Source organism: Glycine max, chromosome 3 (genome assembly GCF_000004515.6).
Source record: "Glycine max cultivar Williams 82 chromosome 3, Glycine_max_v4.0, whole genome shotgun sequence".
Lineage (NCBI taxonomy): Eukaryota > Viridiplantae > Streptophyta > Magnoliopsida > Fabales > Fabaceae > Glycine > Glycine max.
In genome coordinates, this window is record NC_016090.4 from 31,659,671 (window position 1) to 31,681,074 (window position 21,404).

Sequence of the window (21,404 nt, forward strand, 5' to 3'; positions counted from 1 at the left end):
AAAGAGAGCAATAGTGGCACATGAACAACAACAACAACAACAACAACGTGTGTGGGAGGTAGAGCAACAACAACACACACACAAGAGAGAGAGCAACAACAATGACATTTCAGAGAAAGAAGGCTTGAGAAAAGAGAAGAGTGAACAAACATAGGGAATTTTTATTGTTTGTGGTTTATGGTAAAGAAATAGTTTTAAAATCTAGTAAATATCAAAACTCACCACAAATTTACCCAAACACGTTTTTGTTTTAAAATAGAATTTCAAAACTATAAACAAGAAACTGACAATCACCCCAAATGGGAGTGGGTAATTGAGATTTATAAATAAGGGTGAAAGTAGTATTACACTCACACTCCCTCCGTTAAAATGCATTACTTTTGCCTCCCATAAATCATCACCATTACTAGCATTGTTAAGTTTTGAGCTAAATGTAAAAAAATACCCTTGTCAATAAAACACTAAACAACGCCCACTTTCCCCGCCCTTGTTAATGGTTGCTAAAACCATAAGGGAAGAAAAGATAAAATTAGAAAGTTAAAGGTCTCCACAAAAATGTATGTATTTGATTTTATCAACAACTAAAAAAGTTTATGTATTAGAATTTTCCGAGGAGAAACTTTCAAATAGTTTGCATTGTTAATTTCTTTGTTGTTAGTTTGAATAGGATCTAGCAGGTTTGACATCATTTGCAAGTTATGGAGGTCTCAAAGAGAAAAAAAAAAGCTTAATGAATAAAAGATTAATTTTAAATATATCCTTTTAAATGAGGGTGACAGACCAAGATACGACAAGATTCAAGGTCGATGGAGGGGGTCATGTCGCAACATATCATGTCACGTGAGGTGAGGGTGGTCGCAAAAAGGAGGAGGGGGAGGGGCATAAAAAGGGGGCAAAGGATGCATTTCATTGGGAGATTGAAGGTTCTTGAGGGGGAGATAAGGTTCGTGGTTCCTAAATGCAGAAAGAGAAAGGATGGATACTAATTGGGTTTTCAATTTTAGATCCATCTTTCTCGATAACACTAGTGGGATGAGGTGGACAAAGGTGGTGGTACCAAAGAGAGTATGAGGTGAGGTGGACAAAGATGGTGGACTTGCTAATTTAGGATTTAAAGCATTCTTCACTCTCACACCCTACATTTTGCAAGTTTGGGATGAAGTCAATTTTGTCCTAAAAATTCATTAAACAAACATGTGCATGTCATGTGATGGGTTGCTATGTAATGAAATTACAAAAAATAGGGGAGGTTTGTATAAGGGTGCACTTGTAATAAGTCCTAAACAAGGATATTTATGTAATTTGCTCTAAAAATTAAAAACCAAATTCATTATTGCTGCCAACTTTGTTGTTTTTCTTTAGAATTATATTTTATTTTTAAAAACATAGACTAAACCTAAGCTTTTTAATTAGGCTTAATTGCATTTCTTATTCTAATTTTTTAATTTTTGGTACTATTAGGAAACTTGCATATTTTATCCATAATAATTTATCCATTAATAAATACAAAAGTTGAAGTAAAATTTTCCAAAAAATAAAAAATTAGGAAAAAAATTGTCAAAAAAAGTTAAGTACAAAATTTGTCAAAAAATAAAAAAGTTGAGGATAAAAAAATATAAGTTAAAAGTAAAATGAAAGATGATAAAGTTCATAATTTTTTTAAAAAATTGGAAGTAAAATACATTCAATTAATTTATTAAGAGTAAAATTCGAAAAAAAAATTAACAAGTTGAATAAAATTCACAATTAAACCTATAAAATAAAAAATAAACTAAACTAAAATAAATAAAATCCTCTTTCTTTCCGGCTTTCCCGTTTCTAGGGTTAGTTTCTGCCTCAACCCAGACACAGCCATGGAAGAAGTAAGCAATTACCACCTTTCTCTTTCGTAATTTTTCGTTCGATTTCTTGAAGAATTTTTTTGAAATTTTTTAAGAAAATGGAATATGCTGCTGATATGTATTGTTAGTTTGTGGTTGCTGCAAATTGAATGTAAAACTAGGTTTTATTTGAAATAACCTTGAGCTGTGTGATTTCATTTTATTGGAAAATTTGTTATCTATTTTGTCTCAAATTACTATCTCATGATTTGTTGAATGTGTTATTTTTTTTATTGTAATTATAGAACTGGATTTGACAATCATGAATGGTTATTAATTATAGTGTTTGATTTAGGACCTGCAAGATGTTGCCGACAAATTAAAAACAAACCATACCAGAAATCGCGGTTTTGCCACGGTGTTCCTGATCCCAAGATCAGGATTTATGATGTTGGCATGAAGAAGAAAGGTGTTGATGAGTTTCCTTTCTGTGTGCATTTGGTTAGTTGGGAGAAGTAGAATGTCTTGAGTGAGGCGCTGGAGGCTGCCAGGATTGCTTGCAACAAGTACATGACGAAATTCGCTGGAAAGGGATGCATTCCACTTGAGAGTCAGGCTGCATCACTTCCATGTTCTTAGGATCAACAAAATGCTTTCATGTGCCAGAGCCGATACGCTCCAGACCGGGATGCGAGGTGAATTTGGAAAGCCGCTGGGTACTTGTGCTACAGTGGCTATTGGCCAGGTCCTCCTTTCTGTCCGCCGTATGGACTGCAACAGCCATCATGCACAAGAGGCCCTCATCGAGCTAAGTTTAAGTTCCCCGGATGCCAAAAGATTATAGTTAGCATGAAGTGGTATGTATCTGGACATGGCTACTAACTTGTCCACAGTAGTTCAATTTGAATTATGAAAAGTAACTTGTATTTATTATCGATAGATTTGCACCTTTTTCTTTTGTGCATGGTTTTAACTCTAGGTATTATTCTTTTAAATTCTTGCTTACGGGGTTCACCTAGTTTGGCCTTAATGATTTTTTGAAGTTAAAGTCAGAGTACAGGATTATGCCTGATGGTGTGAATGCCAAGGTAATGTGGAGCTGCTTGACAATGCAATATACTGTGATTGAAACTGTATGGCACATAGATTTAATCATGCTGAGGGCGTTTTTACTTGTTAACTTGCATCTTGGGGAATGTATTGAACTGTGTTTCTGAATGAAATTTGCCTTTTGTCTTCAATTGGTTACCTTTTGTTGGTTACTATTAGTGTGTGTAATTGTCCTTCTAAATTCACATGTTCTGTTTTGTGATTTTGCAGCTTCTTGGGTGCCATGGACCATTGGCTAACTGCCAACCAGGAAGAGCCTTTTTGTCTAGGGCTACTGCATAGTGTGTTTATTACTCAGAAATATTAGACTTTGGATCAAATTTTGAGTTTATTGTTTTTGTCTGCACATTATTTTAAACAAAGTTGAGTTAATTTTCTTTTTATTTTCTGAACCACTTTGAATGGATAATAGTAATCTTATATGTTGTTATTGTTCACTTTTATTCCTTCTCTTTAGGATTTTATATTGGATTGTTGCTTACCATTTGGTCGCATACTTAATACTGTTTTATTAGTGATCACAGAATGTTAAATTTCTTATTATTAACTCTAAACATCAATGATGTGGATTATTTCTTTCTCCACCTTACTGCTCTGTTGTTAAATCTTTAGAACCCTTGTTTTATAGCTGTGCTGCAGTTATAATTTCTTGTGATCATTATCTTGTCATTATGCGGAACTGTGGAAGGATATGTGTCATGGTGATGACAGATAATTCACATTTGACCCCAAAACTGAACATTTCTTAGAGAAACTGAATGTGTTGTGTTTATTTTCTATTTCCATTTTTTTGTAACTGAATGACAATGACATATTTTCCCTAGTTATTTTGCACTGTAATTTGTGGTTTTTGTTTTCTCTCAAAAAATGAAAATTTAATGTTGACTCTGAAAATGGGCCTTTTTCGAGTGAATCTCTAGAAGCACTGAGTTGGAACTGGAAAAGGATTGCTTAATTAGCCACTCATAGCTTTGTTTGTTTCCTGGGGAAATTCAAGGGCTTTAGAGGATATCTTTGGAAGGGTGCCTTATTGGCTATGGTTGTAAAAGGATAGTTTTTTTAACAATTTAAGTAGTAGAAAAAAGTAATGAAGGAAATTTTAAATTTTCTCACCCTGTGGCTGTGGATGTGGTGGCTAGTTTGGTGTTTAATTGTTATTTCTTCAGTTGTAAATTTTGAACTGATAGGGTTATATCCTGAACATGAACTAGTAGCAACTACATAATAAAAGAGATTTGCTTAGCCCGGGTTTGTGCTTGATTGAATTTTGCTATAGCTCCACTGATTGCTAACTGAGTTTTGTTGACAAGTTGTACCATGTTTCATCATAAGTTACCGTCATTTCCTGCAACTAAACTATTTCAATGGTAATTTACCCCTTGGATCCAGATTTTATATATACCTGTCTTTATTTTCTGCAATTGGTTTGAACTTTGTGTTGCTTCAATAGAAAATAAGCATTTGGAAATCGATGGAAAATGCTTGGATAGGTAAATTGATACGAACTAACAGAACAATAATCAATGTAGCAGTAAAACGGTTATGAAAATATGAGGAAAGATAGCTTTATTGATGAAAAATGGAAACGTGTACAGAGAATGGAATGTGTCAATCCCAAAATGGGCCCAGAGCTACACTCCTATAGAATACTAGAATATCCTCTTCATTCCCTCTAGATCTAACTGTCAAATTCCCCCCATATTCTCTCTACTGATTGTTCCTTATATTGAGGAAACGTACTGCCCCCCTCTTTCGTGCCACCTCCTGATTGCTAACTAAATGAGCCTTAAATCCCTTTTTTACCCCTTCTGGAGTATACTTTCCAAACTCTGGGACCACTAGAGGTATGATGAATTAACTGTCCTAGTAATGATGAATTATTATCATTGTTTCTATCAATACTCCCCTCTTCAGCTGCAACCTTGTCCTCAAGGTTGAATTGAGGAAATTGACTTTTGAACATGACATAGTCCTCCCAAGTAGCTTCCTCTACTGTCTTCCCCTTCCAATGGATAAGTAATTGTTTCACCTCTTCACCCTGCTTCTGTACCCTCCTCACAGCCAGCACCGCTTCAGGTTCAAACTCTTCTTCCTGCTCTCCTGCCATAAGGTTTGGCAGCTATTCATTCTCATGGTACTGTCCCACGGCTTTTTTTAATAATGAAACATGAAACACAGGATGAACTCTGGAATTTGTTGGTAATCTCAATTTGTAGGCGACAGCTCCAATTCTCTCTGTAATAGGGTAAGGTCCATAATATCTAGCAGCAAGTTTATCATTAATTCGGGTAACCACAGAATTTTGCCTATGTGCTCTCAACTTAACAAAGACCCATTCTCCTATTTCAAAACTCCTATCACTTCTCTTCTTATCAGCCTGAGCCTTCAGTCTATCTTGTGCTCTGAGCAAATGGCTTCTCAACTGTCTGATTGCCTCATCCCGTTCTATTAAGTCCCTTTGTACTGCTTCAACCCTTGTTTCCCCTTGAACCCATCTACTCATCACAGGAGGAGGTCTACCATAGACTAGTTCAAAAGGGGTGTACTCTGTAGTAGTGTGAAATGACGTATTGAACCAGTATTCAGCCCAATGTAGCCATGACATCCAAGTCTTGGGCTGATCAGAGATGAAGCATCTAAGGTACGTCTCTAAACACCGGTTAACTACCTCTGTTTGGCCATCGGATTCCGGGTGATAGGACGAGCTCATCTTGAGTTGAGTTCCCTGGGCCTTAAACAATTCTCTCCAAAAATTACTCATGAAAATGGGATCTCTATCACTCACTATAGACATGGGTATCCCATGCAACTTGACTACTTCCTTACTAAAAATCTCAACCAAACTTCTAGCAGTATACGAATGTTTAAGAGGAATGAAGTGACAATATTTAGACAACCTATCTACTACTACAAAAATGGCTTCATACCCCTTGGATTTCGGCAAGCCGGTGATGAAATCCATAGAAATGTCTTCCCAAATGCGTTCAGGTATGGGCAGAGGCTGCAGCAAGCCCCCTGGTGAAGACGCTAAATATTTTCGCCTTTGGCACACATCACAACTTCTAACAAATTCCTGCACTACTCCCTTCATTCCCACCCAATAAACATTTGCCGCCAACCTTCTATATGTCTTGTAGAAACCCGAATGCCCTCCTTGTGGAGTACTATGGAACTCTTTCAATAATGTAGGAATCATGGCTGAATGTCTTGAAAGGACTAGTCTCCCATCATACAGTAAAACTCCCTGTTTGTAGACATATCCAGGTCGGGAAACCGGATCATGTGATAGTTCAACTATTACTTTCTGTAATTCCTCATCATTCTGCACCTCCTCCTTCATTAATTGTGTCTGATCCCACTGCAGAAAAGAGGTAATACTCCTCAACTCCATTCCTTCGTGCATTCTGGACAAGGCATCCGCTCCTCTATTCAGTTTGCCTTGCTTATAAACAACCTCAAAGTCATAACCAAGTAGTTTTGCAGCCCAGTTTTGCTGCTCTGCAGTGGATATTCTCTGCTGCAACAGTTGCTTCAAGCTTTTTTGGTCAGTGGACACAATAAATTTCCTGCCAATGAGGTAAGGTCTCCAATGTTGTATAGCCAAGCCCAATGCCATAAGCTCTTTCTCATATGCCGACTTGGACAGATTTTGTACTCCCAATGCCTTACTAAAGTAAGCTATCGGTCGTTTGTCTTGCAATAGAATTGCCCCTATACCACTCCTAGAGGCATCACACTCAATTACAAATGTCTTACTAAAGTCAGGTAGAGCCAGGACAGGTGTTGTAGTGAGCTTCTCTTTCAATTCTTCAAAAGCTCTTTGAGTTTCATTCCCCCACTTAAACTCGTCTTTCTTTGTTAACTCCGTTAACGGTTTAGCTATCCTGCCATAGTCTTTGATAAATTTTCTGTAGTACCCAGTCAGCCCTAAGAAACCTCTAACTCCCTTCACATTCTTAGGTGTAGGCCATTGGGTCACACTGACTACCTTATTAGGATCCACAACGACTCCCTCTTGGGATATGACATGCCCCAAATATTCAATGGTTTTCTGAGCAAATAAGCACTTTTTCTTGTTTGCTACTAATCCATTGTCCTCTAAAACTTGCAACACCGTTTGTAAATGTTGCAAATGGGACTCCCAATCAGCACTGTATACTAAGATATCATCGAAGAACACCAACACGTATTTTCTAAGCATGGGTTTAAACACTTCGTTCATGAGGCTTTGGAATGTGGAAGGTGCATTCATAAGGCCAAAAGGCATTACTAGGAATTCATAGTGCCCCTCATGAGTACGAAAGGCTGTCTTGTATACATCTTCTTCTTTGACCCTTACTTGATGATATCCCGATTTCAAGTCCAATTTGGAAAAGAATCTAGCACCGTGCAACTCGTCTAACAACTCTTCTATAACCGGTATTGGGAACTTATCCGGGATGGTTACCTTGTTTAAGGCCCTGTAATCTATGCACATTCGCCACGAACTGTCCTTCTTCTTCACCAATATTACCAGACTAGAGAAAGAGCCGGTGATGTTCCTGATTATTCCTGTAGCCAGCATCTCTTTGATTTGTTTCTCAATCTCATCTTTGTGATGATGAGGATACCTATAGGGCCTTACATTCACCGGACTTGCTCCTTCGACTAGCTGAATGGTATGTTCCTTGTCTCTGATTGGAGGTAGCCCCTTAGGCTCTGCAAACACCGAAACAGAATTGTGTAATAACTGACCTAACCTTTCCTTATGTAGTTGAGACAAATGGCTCTCCTTTGCTCCACTCTCCTGTTTCTCTATACTCCCTAACTTCCTCTCTCTCCACTGCTCAGGCTTCACCAAAATACTCTGCAGAGCCACCATGGTTTCTTTGGTGCTCCCTAAGCCCTGTAATGTAACCCACTCTTTATTACTCCAAAAACTCATGAGTTGCTTCTTCCAATTCATAACCATATCTCCAAGAGTGTTCAGCCACTCTATTCCCAACACAACATCAATTCCCCCTAACTCAAACATATGCATATCTGCTTGAATTCCGAATCCTCCAATCTTCAATTCCACCCCTCTGCAAACTCCTCGTGTCATGGTTTGAAACCCATCACCCAACCTGATTCGCATTTGTGAAGTCTCCTCCATGGGCCAATCCATCTTGCTTACCAACTTCTGAGAGATGAAGTTATGTGTCGCCCCGCTGTCTACCAACACCAGCACTGGAACTCCTTTGATCTCACCTTGGAAACGTATAACTTGGGGAGCGTGATTAGCCATCTGATCCAAATGCATCAGACTCATCTCTCCCATCTCATCGTCCTCCGCCTCATTCACTTCGATCGCCAGAACTTGGCCCTCTAACTCCTCCGTATAATTATCATCAACAAGAAGGATCCGAAGGTGTTTATCGGGACATTGATGTGTAGGAGAGAAAGACCCCTTACATTTGAAGCAAAGCCCCTTTTGTTTCCTATCCATCAATTCCTGATAAGATAAGTGTTGAAACCCACGATCACGAGGCCCATACCTTCTCTTATCGCCATGGGCCGCTCTTTCATCTCTAGGCCCAATAGGATTACTTTTAGAAACCCCATTCATTCCACCTTCTCTATTCTTCACTAAAACCCAATCCGAAAGTCCTCGACCCTCTCCATGAGTTCCGGGTTGGTGTGACCCGCTTCCAAATCTGAGCCCTCTCCTACTAGACGACCCATTTTCTCCACAGACCTCCTTCTCTACTGCACGCGTCACCTGTAACAACCTTGCGCGACTCATTTCCCCCATAGCTACGAAACTGCGAACTCGTCCTTTAATCTCTGCCTTCAACCCATGAAGAAAATACCCCAAAAATTGCTTATCAGGCAATTTCGGAATCTAAGCCATGAGATACTCAAATTCGGTGATATATTCTTCCACCGTCCCACTCTGTTTAAGCCCTGTTAATTGTTCATATACGTCACCGTCGCCATGACCCCCATATCTGGCCAACAGTGATTCCTTCAACTTCTCCCACGACAAGCCTTCATCTTCTCCGACCAGAGAATTGAAGAAATGAATCGTAGCTCCCTCCATACATAACTGAGCTAGACTCACTTTCAACTCCGGTAGCGTCCCCTGAACACGGAAATACACCTCCGCACATGAAATCCACCCAGCGGGATCTTCGCCGTTGAAGGACGGTAGCTCTACCTTTTTTATGGATTGACGAAAATCTGTCAATGCATCACGACTGAGGTTATGAAGCCCGGATCCGGAGGAATTCCCCTTCCCACTCGCACTACCTTCTCCTTCCAGCATCGCCTTCCCTAGACACCGCTCAAACATGGCCATGAGACTTTCATGGCTAGTCTTCACCGCATTCTGAACGTCTTTTAACGTCGACTTTACCTCCGACATCTCTCCTTCTAATGCCGCTACCTTCGCATCCATCTTAACCTTCTTCGGGGGCATTCACTGGTTCTGGGAATGATGAATCCGGCAAGTCGGACCAATTTGATACGAACTAACAGAACAATAATCAATGTAGCAGTAAAATGGTTATGAAAATATGAGAAAAGATAGCTTTATTGATGAAAAATGGAAACGTGTACAGAGAATGGAATGTGTCAATCCCAAAATGGGCCCAAAGCTACGCTCCTATAGGATACTAGAATATCCTCTTCATTCCTTCTAGATCTAACTGCCAAATTCCCCCCCCCCCTATTCTCTCTACTGACTGTTCCTTATATTGTGGAAACGTACTGCCCCCCTCTTTCGTGCCACCTCTTGAATGCTAACTAACTGAGCCTTAAATCCCTTTTTTACCCCTTCTGGAGTATACTTTCCAAATTCTGGGACCACTAGAGGTATGATGAATTAACTGTCCTGGTAATGATGAATTATTATCATTGTTTCTATCATAAATATTTATAAGTTGACTGTAGATCTGAAGCCTCATTAATTTGTAAATATGTCGATGATTGTGTATTTGGGTTTCCTAGAGCTCTGTTATCATGTGGTCTATAAAATGGACAATAAGAAAATAGATAAAAAAAAAAAAAAAATAACACCAAGAATTTTTAAAAGGAAAATCCCTCAACATGAGAAGGAAAAATTGCAGTACCTCTCAATTCAAATAAAAGCCTCAACTAAGGAGTAAGATTACAGTGGCTTTTGCTTGTCATTTTGATTCTTCTAATTATCACAGGTTTTTTTTTTTATTAGTTTCTCTAAACATCATGAATTTTCCCATTTAATTTTTCTGAATGTTATGCGTTCTTATTTGATTCATCATTCTCAAGAGACATGTAGATAGATACTTAATAAACATCATAAATGAAATATCACGGAAAAGATTTTTTATGAGAACTAAATTGTATTTTCTTTAAAAAATGGGAGATTAAATTGAAAATCAAAATATTTAAAGGGATTAAAGTTGTATTTACTATTCTTTTTCAACAATGTTTACACCCCCCACCTACCTTTATCCTATTTATTGTTTTTAACATTTCAATTTCTTAATACATGATTGTATTAAGCAGTTGAAACTACACTTGGTGGAAGCAGGTTAAGTAAACTAACTAAACTGCTAGTTGTGGGTGGTTTTGTTCGATATTTTCCATGGTTGGTTGATATGATTCTAATCTGATTTAGACCTGCTTTAATTTTAATTTTTAGGTAAGTGTGTACTGGGGTTGGTCTAAATTCACTGATTACAGGAGTTGTCCTAAATTCAACCAAACGGTTGTACACTTATCTTTTGTTGAGTTGATAGGAAATTTATTTAATTATTAAAGTAAAGTAAAACTTTTGTTCGGACGGCCAGTACCCATGTTCAAACAGATACTTTTTATTTTTATTAAATTATAAAAAAAATCCTGTTCATGCTCAATTCAAAACACTCGTATAATTTATAATAAAAAGAAATAAAAAATGTATGATAATATGATGGAAAACATAAAAAGAACTTGGTGTAAAAAAAACTTAATCACTATGCATTTTCAGTGTAAAAAAATTAGATTGTGAATTATTCAAAAATTATTATTCATATAAATTTTTAAATAATTATTATAAAAGTTAATAAATTTATCATACATGATAATTTGTGATTAAATTACAATTTTTACACTTTTGATTTCTCTATAAAAATATTATAGAAAATTTAAATATAAATAAAGTTATTCTTTGTAAAATGTTAATGCACATCATATTCATATATGCACAAAAAAGATGTATAAAAAATTGTGTTGTACATAAAGAGTTTAAATAAATTCAGTGACAAATTTATATTTTTCAAAATGTTCATCTTCATACAAAAGTAATAGCCGTAAATAACTATTCAAAAAGAAAAAGAAAACCTTCTGTTTTTTACACAAAAAAATAACTATTCAAAAAGAAAAAGATAACCTGTGAGCAATCTAGATATTTTTTTTTTTCTTTTTACATACACCAAAAGTATCTGTTTTTCTCTTAATGTGAATACTTTTATGATGTAAGTATATTTATAAACAATTATTGGTGAGCCTTCGAAATCTAATTTATTCCAACTTTTTATGATAAAAAAAAAGATTAAGACATCCCTTGATGTATATAGTCAACACTGACGTAATTTTTCTGATTTTTCATCATTTTCATTCATATTTTTTCCATTTCCTGTTTTATAAATTTTTATCTTACAACGAAAAATCTTTCTTCTTTGTTAAGATCTAGAGTTGCACGCCGGCCATCCTCTAGAGTACTAAATTTTAACCTCTGATATTAGATATTAAGGAAAGAAGCTTAATCATTAAGTTATTAGTCCGAAAATATGGTCTCAAAATGGGTTTTATATATATATTTAGTTATTTACTAATGACATGTTCATTTGTGATCATTTTAAATTTTTTTATTTTTTTAAAGTAAAACAAAAGAAAAATTCTCAAAAGGAAACAAAAGAACATAAAAAAAATTAATTCATATTTGAATTATTTTATTTTAAAAATAAATATTATTTTTAAAAACATAAAAAAAATCCCGTAATTTAAAACTGAAACAAATAACACATGGCAACTGAGTTTTTCCAAAAGTTACGCAAACAAGCTCATGATTTTCAATGAAAAACCAAATCGTGAAAACAGATGCGTGAACAACCTATAATTTTTATATAAATATTAAAGTACGGTATCTTGTTTTTTTTTTTCCTTTTTATATAATTTGGGAAAAAGGTTTATATACCTGTTTTTTTAAGCAGCTGACAAAGACTTCCGTTGACATACAGCCAAAACTAATGTTAGTTTTTTCTGTTGCTTCATCATTTTCATTGATACTTTTCTTTCTCCTTTATATTAACTTTTACTTTTCATAAGAATATCTTGCATGTTCAGAACCTTTTACTTTTGTCCTGAATTATTCGTTCGTTAATTAAGTGTTCCAAAAACTAGTTCAACTCTGTTTAACCAACTTGGTAAATCCGTTTTACAAAATAGATATTAATTAAGTCCTCTCATGTGAAAAAAAGGATTATGCTCCCTTAATTTTTAGTAAACATTGGTTCCTATTATTACAGTTTCTTAATCTTCAATTATGAAAAACTTAAGTTTGAATCTCTATCCGTCTTTGTATAGAGCTAAAACTTAAGGTTCTTTGGTTTAACAAAGTGTTTTCTATTTTCATTTTTCATTTTTATCTTGTTCTCTATTTTCATATGCTTGTATAGAAAATTGTGGAAAAAGGCTTTTTTTATTGTTTTTGTTTTTATTTTCTATTTTTACTCTTTTTTCCTGTACAAACATCAACAAACAAGAAACAAAATAAATAAATAAATAAAATAAAAAAAACATTTTTTTCAAACCAAACAATTTATTTAGCTTCTTTTTCATGCAAAGACTAATTCTTAGTTATGTCATCTTTATAGGAACTTAGCTCAACATACAAAATATTTAATGTAAAGCTAGTACAAGCATGTAACCTAATAATTAACTCAAATAACATAATCACAACGTCAAATTTATGCATTAGTTATAATATTTTTAATATTATTCACCCAATATCAATCTTCTAGTTGTAAAAATCACTGAAATAAGTTTTATTTCTTTTAATCAAGTTTTTTCTAACTAACCATAGGATCAGAAAATTCAACCTTATAAACATATTTAAGGAACATAATTATTTATGAACCTATCATCTGTGTTGGTGATGTTGGTGATGATGGCTCGCGTTTAATATTATAAAGATCTCCCTTAATTTAAAACAGAAACAATGTAGCCTAAAAACAAAAAAGTCCTGTGGTAGCACGCAACAGACACAAAACAAAAGAATTACAAAAGAATAATGATTTTGGCGACGTCATATCAGAGGTGGTGGTAGGTTCGAATTTGGCAAATGGTTGCACTCAATATTTCAACCGTGCAAACTTAACGCGTTGAATAATCCCATACACGTCCCATTAACAATGCCATTGCCATCATCATCAAATACCCAAACTTCCAATATCTTTAATTTCATCATATTCACACCATTAACATTAATGCCATAACATAATTCATTGCCATCATCATCTCCATGTCCTAATTGCTTTTGCTTTCAATATTAATTCATTATCACAACACAAAAACTATGCAGCTCACTCACCTGTGCCTTATCATGCCCTCAGATTATGATAAACTAGAGCCACTTCATGCAACTCCACAAACAAATATTAAAGGGTCACAAAAAAAAGTTAAGTCCAGAAAACAACACCCTCAAGGTGCATGTTGTGGAGGCCATGTTGTTGCTACCCTTCTTCATGGTTCTTTGACTAGGTTGTGTGAGACAAAGTGGTGGAACAACCTATGCCAACATGGGACAAGAAGAAAAACCAAGCAGATCAAGAGTTCTTGTGTTGTGTTTCATGACATGGAGGGTGTGCAACTATCTTCCATGATTGGAAAGGACAGCAACATTAATCATCCAAGGATTTTCAGCTATGCTGAGCTCTACATAGGATCAAGGGGTTTCTCTGAGGAGGAGGTTCTAGGAAGTGGAGGGTTTGGCAAAGTGTACAAAGCTGTTATGCCTAGTGATGGAACAGTGGTGGCTGTGAAGTGTTGCTTGGCAGGGAAAGGTGGTCAATTTGAGAAGACTTTTGCTGCAGAACTTGCAGCAGTGGCACACCTTCGCCACAAGAACCTTGTCCCCTTGAGGGGTTGGTGTGTTTTTGAGGATCAACTCTACCTTGTGTATGATTACATGCCTAATTTGAGCCTTGACCGTGTTCTGTTTCGAAAGAACATGAAGGAGGAGCCACTAGGATGGGTGAGGCGTGGGAAGATTGTGAAGGGTTTGGCATGTGCATTGCACTATTTGCATGAGCAGTTGGAGACTCAAATCATCCACAGGGATGTGAAGACCAGCAATGTGATGCTTGATTCTCATTACAATGCTAGGTTGGGGGACTTTGGCTTGGCAAGGTGGCTTGAGCATGAGCTTGAGTATGAGTATGAGACAAGGAAAGAATCAACATCAAGAAAGTTTGAGCATTTCAGACTGAGTGAGACAACAAGGATTGGTGGCACAATTGGTTACTTGCCCCCTGAGAGCTTCCAGAGAAGGAGCATTGCTACCTCAAAATCTGATGTGTTCAGCTTTGGGATTGTTGTGTTGGAGGTGGTTTCTGGAAGAAGGGCTATTGATCTCACATACTCTGATGAGAAAATCATCTTGCTTGATTGGATCAGAAGGCTTAGTGATGAAGGAAGGCTTGTTGCTGCTGTGGACACAAGGGTAACAGATGGTTCCTACAAGGTTTTTGAAATGGAGCATTTGATTCACATAAGCCTCTTGTGCACACTCCATGACCCTCAATTAAGGCCAAGCATGAAGTGGATTGTGGAGGCACTTTCTGACGTGTCAAACAAGTTGCCAACACTCCCTTCATTTCACTGCCATCCTATGTACATCTCTTTGTCTTCCTCTTCTGAGACTAGTCCAAACAGCACAAAAGGCACTGGCACAAGCTCAGGAACAGAAATTGCTACTAGCACTAGCAATCATACTAATTCCAATTCCAAATTTGTCACAGCCACAGGAGAGACTATATATGTAACTGCTGAAGCTGAACACAGAAACAGTGGAACTAGCTCTTCTAAGAGTAGCAAGAGAGTGATGCATCATCAGCCATCATTTGTTGAAGCACCTAGGGAGATACCATACAAGGAGATTGTTTCAGCCACGGGTAACTTCTCAGAGTCCCAAAGGGTGGCTGAGCTTGACTTTGGAACTGCATACCATGGCATCCTTGATGGCCACTACCATGTCATGGTGAAACGCCTTGGCTTGAAGACATGCCCTGCATTGCGCCAAAGATTCTCCAATGAGCTAAGGAACTTGGCAAAACTTCGCCACAGGAATTTGGTGCAGCTTAGAGGGTGGTGCACTGAGCAAGGAGAGATGCTTGTGGTGTATGATTACTCAGCTAGCAGATTTCTTAGTCACCAACTTCACCATCATAACAATGCTACTAAAAATGGTAATTCTGTCCTCAAATGGCATCATAGGTATAACATAGTGAAATCACTTGCATCTGCTCTTCTCTATCTGCATGAGGAATGGGATGAACAAGTCATTCACAGGAACATAACCTCTTCAGCAGTGACTCTTGAACCTGACATGACCCCAAGATTAGGTAGTTTTGCTCTGGCTGAGTTTTTGTCAAGGAATGAGCATGGACATCATGTAATCACCACCAGGAGCAAGTCGGTTTGCGGGATTTTCGGCTACATGTCACCGGAATATGTGGAATCCGGAGAGGCAACCACAGCTGCTGATGTTTATAGTTTTGGTGTTGTGGTGCTTGAGATTGTAAGTGGACTTAAGGCTGTGGATTTTAGGCAACCTGAGGTGCTATTGGTAAAGAAGGTTCATGAATTTGAGATGAGAAAGAGACCACTTGAGGAACTAGCAGATATAGGACTAAATGGAGAGTACAATTACAAGGAACTAATGAGATTGGTAAGCTTAGGAGTTGCATGCACCAGTTCTGACCCAAAATTAAGACCTAGTACTAGGAAGATAGTAAGCATTCTTGATGGCAATGACAAATTAATCATGGGGGAGAACATGGAGAGCAGGGAAGATTGGAGAGAAAGAAATGCTTGCTCTTTGTCACTGGTTAAGAGAATCCAAGCTCTAGGAATACAATGAAAAGTTGCATAAGAAAATGAAGGAACAAAATGGGAAATAATGGTTTGTAACATAGAGAAACCTTGTTTGTAATATAAGAGTTTTATTATTTTACATTGTATCTTTGTGCTTTGGCTATTTTTCATTGGGGTGGTCATGGGTGCGGGTCAATCTGATCAACCCAAACCAAACAGAAGGGGAAAATCTGGGATGGTTGTAACATATATGATGATAAGTAACTTAGAGAAAGCTGGTTTGTAACATAGAGAGTTTTTTTTTTTTTTTTTTTATAATTTGTGCTTTGGGTATTTTTAAGCTTGTTACTTTTTAGCTATGCTTGATTGTATATAAGAGAGAGAAGGTTAATGCATTAGTGTATTTTTCTGCTAAAGCAGGACTTATTCTATACTTTATAGTTATTATATATACATATTTAGACACATCCATATTTTTCAATGTCAAGAACATATTGCATACAATTTTGCCATAATTAAAATTTCAAGAGAATGGAGGAAAAGATTCTGGTTTGAGCAAATTCAAGGTTATACACATTCAACACAATGTAACATCAAACAGTGTTATATGCAGTGTAACTCTCCTTGTGCAATTATATTCATCCAAATCAAACCAGTTTTTTTTTTTATGAAACTGAAATGGGATGAATCATAAAAGTGACCTTCCTATTCTTGAACCAATCCATTTCTTCTGTGAGGACGTTTAACAGAAGGGAAGTCAAAGCAAATAAATGGAAAGAATGGGGGAAGAAAAATGGAACAGTTTAAAACTTTCTCCAAGCTTTGTTAGCACAATAGCACCTCCTTTGATGCATGATGAGACTATACACAGTGATAAATATATTGTCTCCGGTTGTAAAAAAAAGGAGGGATTTTTTTCATCAATTTTAATTGGTAGCAATAAGTAATAAAGAATTTAAATTTCCCCACCTTGTGGCTGTGGACTGTGGTGACAAGTTTGGTGTTTAATTTTAATTTCTTCGGCTATAAATTTTGAACTGATAAGTGATATGGTTATATCCGGAACATGAACACTGGCAACGGCATAAACAAAGAGATTTGCTAAACTCAGGTTTGTGCTTGATTGAATTTTGCTATACGCTTTCCTTCTGAGACTATGTTACTAAGAGTAACGACTAACGTGACCCAATTAAGAATAGAAGAAGGGTATGAAGCTATTGATTTTCAACTCGATCTCCTAATTAACAAGACCTTTGAAAGTGTTCAAGTATTTGATCATCCTATGACCATTTTTATATTCTAACTTGACCAGTCATTTCACACGGTGGATTTGTTCTTAGGCATCATATTTTAAATCATGAATTCGAGTATTGTCCATGATTCTTATGCAATGTTATAGGTTAATATATGTGCTCGAACAAGCTTCATTCAATGAAGATCAAAATCATACATAGTTATTGCTCTTCAGTTAGGAGCTCTTATTCTTTATCAATCTCTCCCTTTTGCTTATTCTTTCTTGTTTGTAATTTGTTTGTGCAAATCATTGCAATAAAATTGATTTTCTCTATCACCAGCTTCCAACAAAAGTAATTTTCTTAAGTCAATTTGAACATATCTTAAACACAAGTGATAATATATTCTTTGTCTTGAATCATAGTGTGATAATATCTTTTTTTTTTTATTCATAAAAATTGAACTCAGGTACCAAAGAGTTCTCTTTATAAGTGGTTTACAAAGAGCAATAAGAAAGAAATAACACCAAGAATTTTTAATATAAAATATTCCTCAACTTGAGATGGAAAAATTGCAGTAGCTCCTAATTCAAATAAAAGCCTCAACTAAGAAGTAAGATTACATTGACTTCTGCTTGTCAATTTGATTCCTCTAACTATTACAAGTTTTTCATTTGTTTCTCTAGATATAATTAATTCCCATTTAAATTAGTAAAGTTTTCTGCTAAAGCTGGACTTGCTCTATAATCTATACTTTTTATACATAGATATTCGGCACATCCATAATTCTCAGTGTGAAGAACAGATTGTATACATTTTTGCCATAACAATTTCAAGAGAACGAAGGAAAAGATTCTGATTTGAGCAAATTCAAGGTTATACACTTATACACATTCAGCACAACGTAACATCTGTCTTTCTATGCAGTGTGCTATGTGATGTTAAGTATATTCATTCAAATCAATCCCAACTGTTTTGATGAATTCTTGAACCAATGCATTTCTTCTGTGAGGAAGATTGACAGAAAAGAATGAGGAAAGGAAAATGAAACAATATTAAAACTTTCTTCAAGCTTTGTTAGCACATCCTTTGATGCATGATGACATTATACACAGTGATCAACAATCAAACTTGGTTTTGAAAATGATGGTTTTAGTTTTTGTATTTTGTGAAATGTGATAGATATATATTATCCCTTTAAAATGTAAGAAATTACTAATTTTAAAATGTAAGAAATAAAGCCAATTTTATCTAAATTTTAAAGAACATTTTTTTGTTTGTTGAATAACAAGAGCTACAAGCCCCAACTAGAACATAATACACTCAATATTTAAACTATAGATTAATACTAATAAGATCTTCTTAAACAAATTAAGTATCAAGTTTAAAAAAAAACTATAAATTAATATTATGGTGGTTTTATTATATAGGCTATAGGAAATCTGAAAGTTTAATTCTATTGTAAGTTTCTTTATATTTATTTATGGAATGCTATTTATTTATATCTCTTGCATGTCGAATTATTACTTTAATATCAATAGTGGCCTTATTTATATCATAATACAGTTTATATTTAAACTATGGATTAATAATAATAAGATCTAATTAAATAAGGTAATGGATTTAAAAAAAATAGAGTAAATTATATTTGCATCTTTTGTGTTTTTTTTTTCACATTACACTGGACACTTCTTCTTTTTTGCACCATATAAAAAAACTCTTTAATTTATTAGCTCACAATACACCTAGATTCCCTCCCTCCTAGTAACCGTTTAATGATTTAACAAAAAGTAAATACATGTTAATTACATGACTTTTAATTTCTTACTCTTGATTTCATAAAAGACATACATCATTTTCAACCTTAAAATATTTTAACACTCTTCTTTCTTTTTTTTTTAATTGGATGTAAAACCAGTTTTTTGTTGGTCGTGAACTCACCTGTTGGTACGCATGTGTCAACACCTTTTTTTTTTCTTAGTTCAATTTTTTATGCGTGCTAGATCGTTTGATTGTTGCATTTTTGTTGGACGTGCCCAACAATGTCTATTGATTAAATATGATTTTTTTTGCTATAAATTTTAGTATTTTTCTTCTACATTTGTGTTTTTAACTCATTTCTTTGAACTATTTATTTTTTATGACTATGTGTTTGATATGATGTGTCAATTAAAGAGTTGTATTTTCTTCAATTGTGAGCAGCAACGTAAGAGTCAAATATTAAAGGAATAACGATTATTGTTATTGTTATTGTCTTTAAGAAAAATTCATTTACAAGATCAATTATTAATTTGTTATTGAGTATTTAATAAAAAAATTAAGATAATATTTACTTACATATTTCAATTGACGTTAGTTAATGGTAATTGACATTAGTTAATCATGTTAATATAAAAGAGTAAAAGTAATATAAAAAAATAAATAAACATCGAGTGCAATTTTAAAAAAATACAAAAAGTACGACGGTAATTTACTAAAAAAACTATAAAATAATATTACAGTAGTATTTGTTTATGGAATGTTTTTATATTTATATTTCTTGCATGCCGAATCATTATCTTATAATAATTATTAATTAATTTCTTAATTATCATCCTTAAAATATATACTTATTAGTCGTCCTCTTACTTTAATACCAATTGTGGCTTCTTTATATGACACAAAATATAGTTAAGCAATAAGATATATTTTTTAAGTTAATTAATTTATAATTTTTTAGTGAAATAATTAATTTATAATTAGAATTAGAATCACGGATTCATGCATATGTGGTTAGATGTGTATTCATCCATCTTGGGGAATGACTTGGCAAGTTTGGAAGCTGTTTCCATAGATCTTGTCACTAAAACAAATTGACGCATTATTTTGTTGTTGATGTAATTATTGGTTTTTTTTTTTTTTTTTTTACTGCTAAAGAATATAAATGTAAGATGGGTCATATATGTTGCCAAAATCAAAAATATTTTTTCTTTATAAAATAATGAAAAAAGGTGATACACTGATTATAAAAAAAAGTTTTATATTATTATTTAATTACATATTATCATTTATAAAAAAATTATTAATTTTTATACTAATTATTTAAAAATTATATCAACGATAATTTTTAATTGATTGATAATTTAATTATTTTAAACTGTCAAGTATATAATAATTAAATTCTAAAATATTTTTTTTATTACGACTCTAAAATAATTTACTTTTCAGAGTACACATAAGTTATAATATTTTAAAATTTATTAAAATAGATAAATAATATTTAATTCTTTTTATTTTCTAACAGTAGACAATAAAACAGTAAAAATTATTATCAGAAAACAGTAAAATAAATAATATATGAATAACGCAAAGTAATTTTACATTTTCTTATATAATAACAAAGTACTATCAAGAAGTATGATATTTTTCTTATAGTAATAATCATTAAAAAAAATCATATTAATAATTAATTTTATTTATGCTCATATCAATTTTTATATATCCATTACATCATTATTTCTTTTAGTCTTAAATATATTTTCCTTCCTTCCTTATAAATTTACATAGTTTAGCTTTCATATTTGAAAATGTTTTGGTACTTATAAAAAAAAGTTATAATGTGTCATTCTATGACTTGAAGCAAGGTTAACATATTCGAATCTACCCTTGTAGCTTTCTTACATCGTATACATAATTGATATATAAAATATTATATTTAAAAAACAAAATTCAAATCTATTAGGACGAATGACTAGTTTTGGAATAGGAGATATACCCAGTCATTTTGGAGGCATTTGTCCAATTGACATTGACCAGAAAAATATATTTTAATTTTTTTTACAAGACATTACATATTATTAACTTAAATAAATATATTCTTAAAATTTTGAAAATATAATTGTAATGATCACAGTTTTATGACACTTCATCGTATGATTTCTCTGCTGATGACACAAATGTCACATTGACAAAGATACCAGCAGATCCACACAAGCCAGAAAAACAACAACAATATCAAGTTCCAAACCAAACAATGAATACAGTAAATAAACACCATTTAATGCAATTAAATAAAACAATTTTTTAAATTATAAAAAAATAAAAAAGAGAGAAAAACAAGGGGATGTGAATAGGTGTCACAGAATCCGCAACCCTGTGATCTCCTGAAAAACCTATTTCTTCT

General features: G+C 34.3%; 1 protein-coding gene and 1 pseudogene across 1 annotated transcript; both read left to right on the forward strand.

The window, feature by feature from the left end:
- The first annotated feature begins 1,713 nt into the window (after positions 1–1,713).
- Positions 1,714–3,352, forward strand: LOC100818011 (60S ribosomal protein L10-like; annotated as a pseudogene).
- A 9,979-nt stretch (positions 3,353–13,331) lies between these two features.
- Positions 13,332–16,572, forward strand: LOC100818547 (receptor like protein kinase S.2). Its single transcript, XM_003520358.4, has one exon. It carries the CDS (start codon positions 13,492–13,494, stop codon positions 16,054–16,056), a length of 2,565 nt encoding a protein of 854 aa, XP_003520406.2. The 5' UTR covers positions 13,332–13,491; the 3' UTR covers positions 16,057–16,572.
- Positions 16,573–21,404: the final 4,832 nt, after the last annotated feature.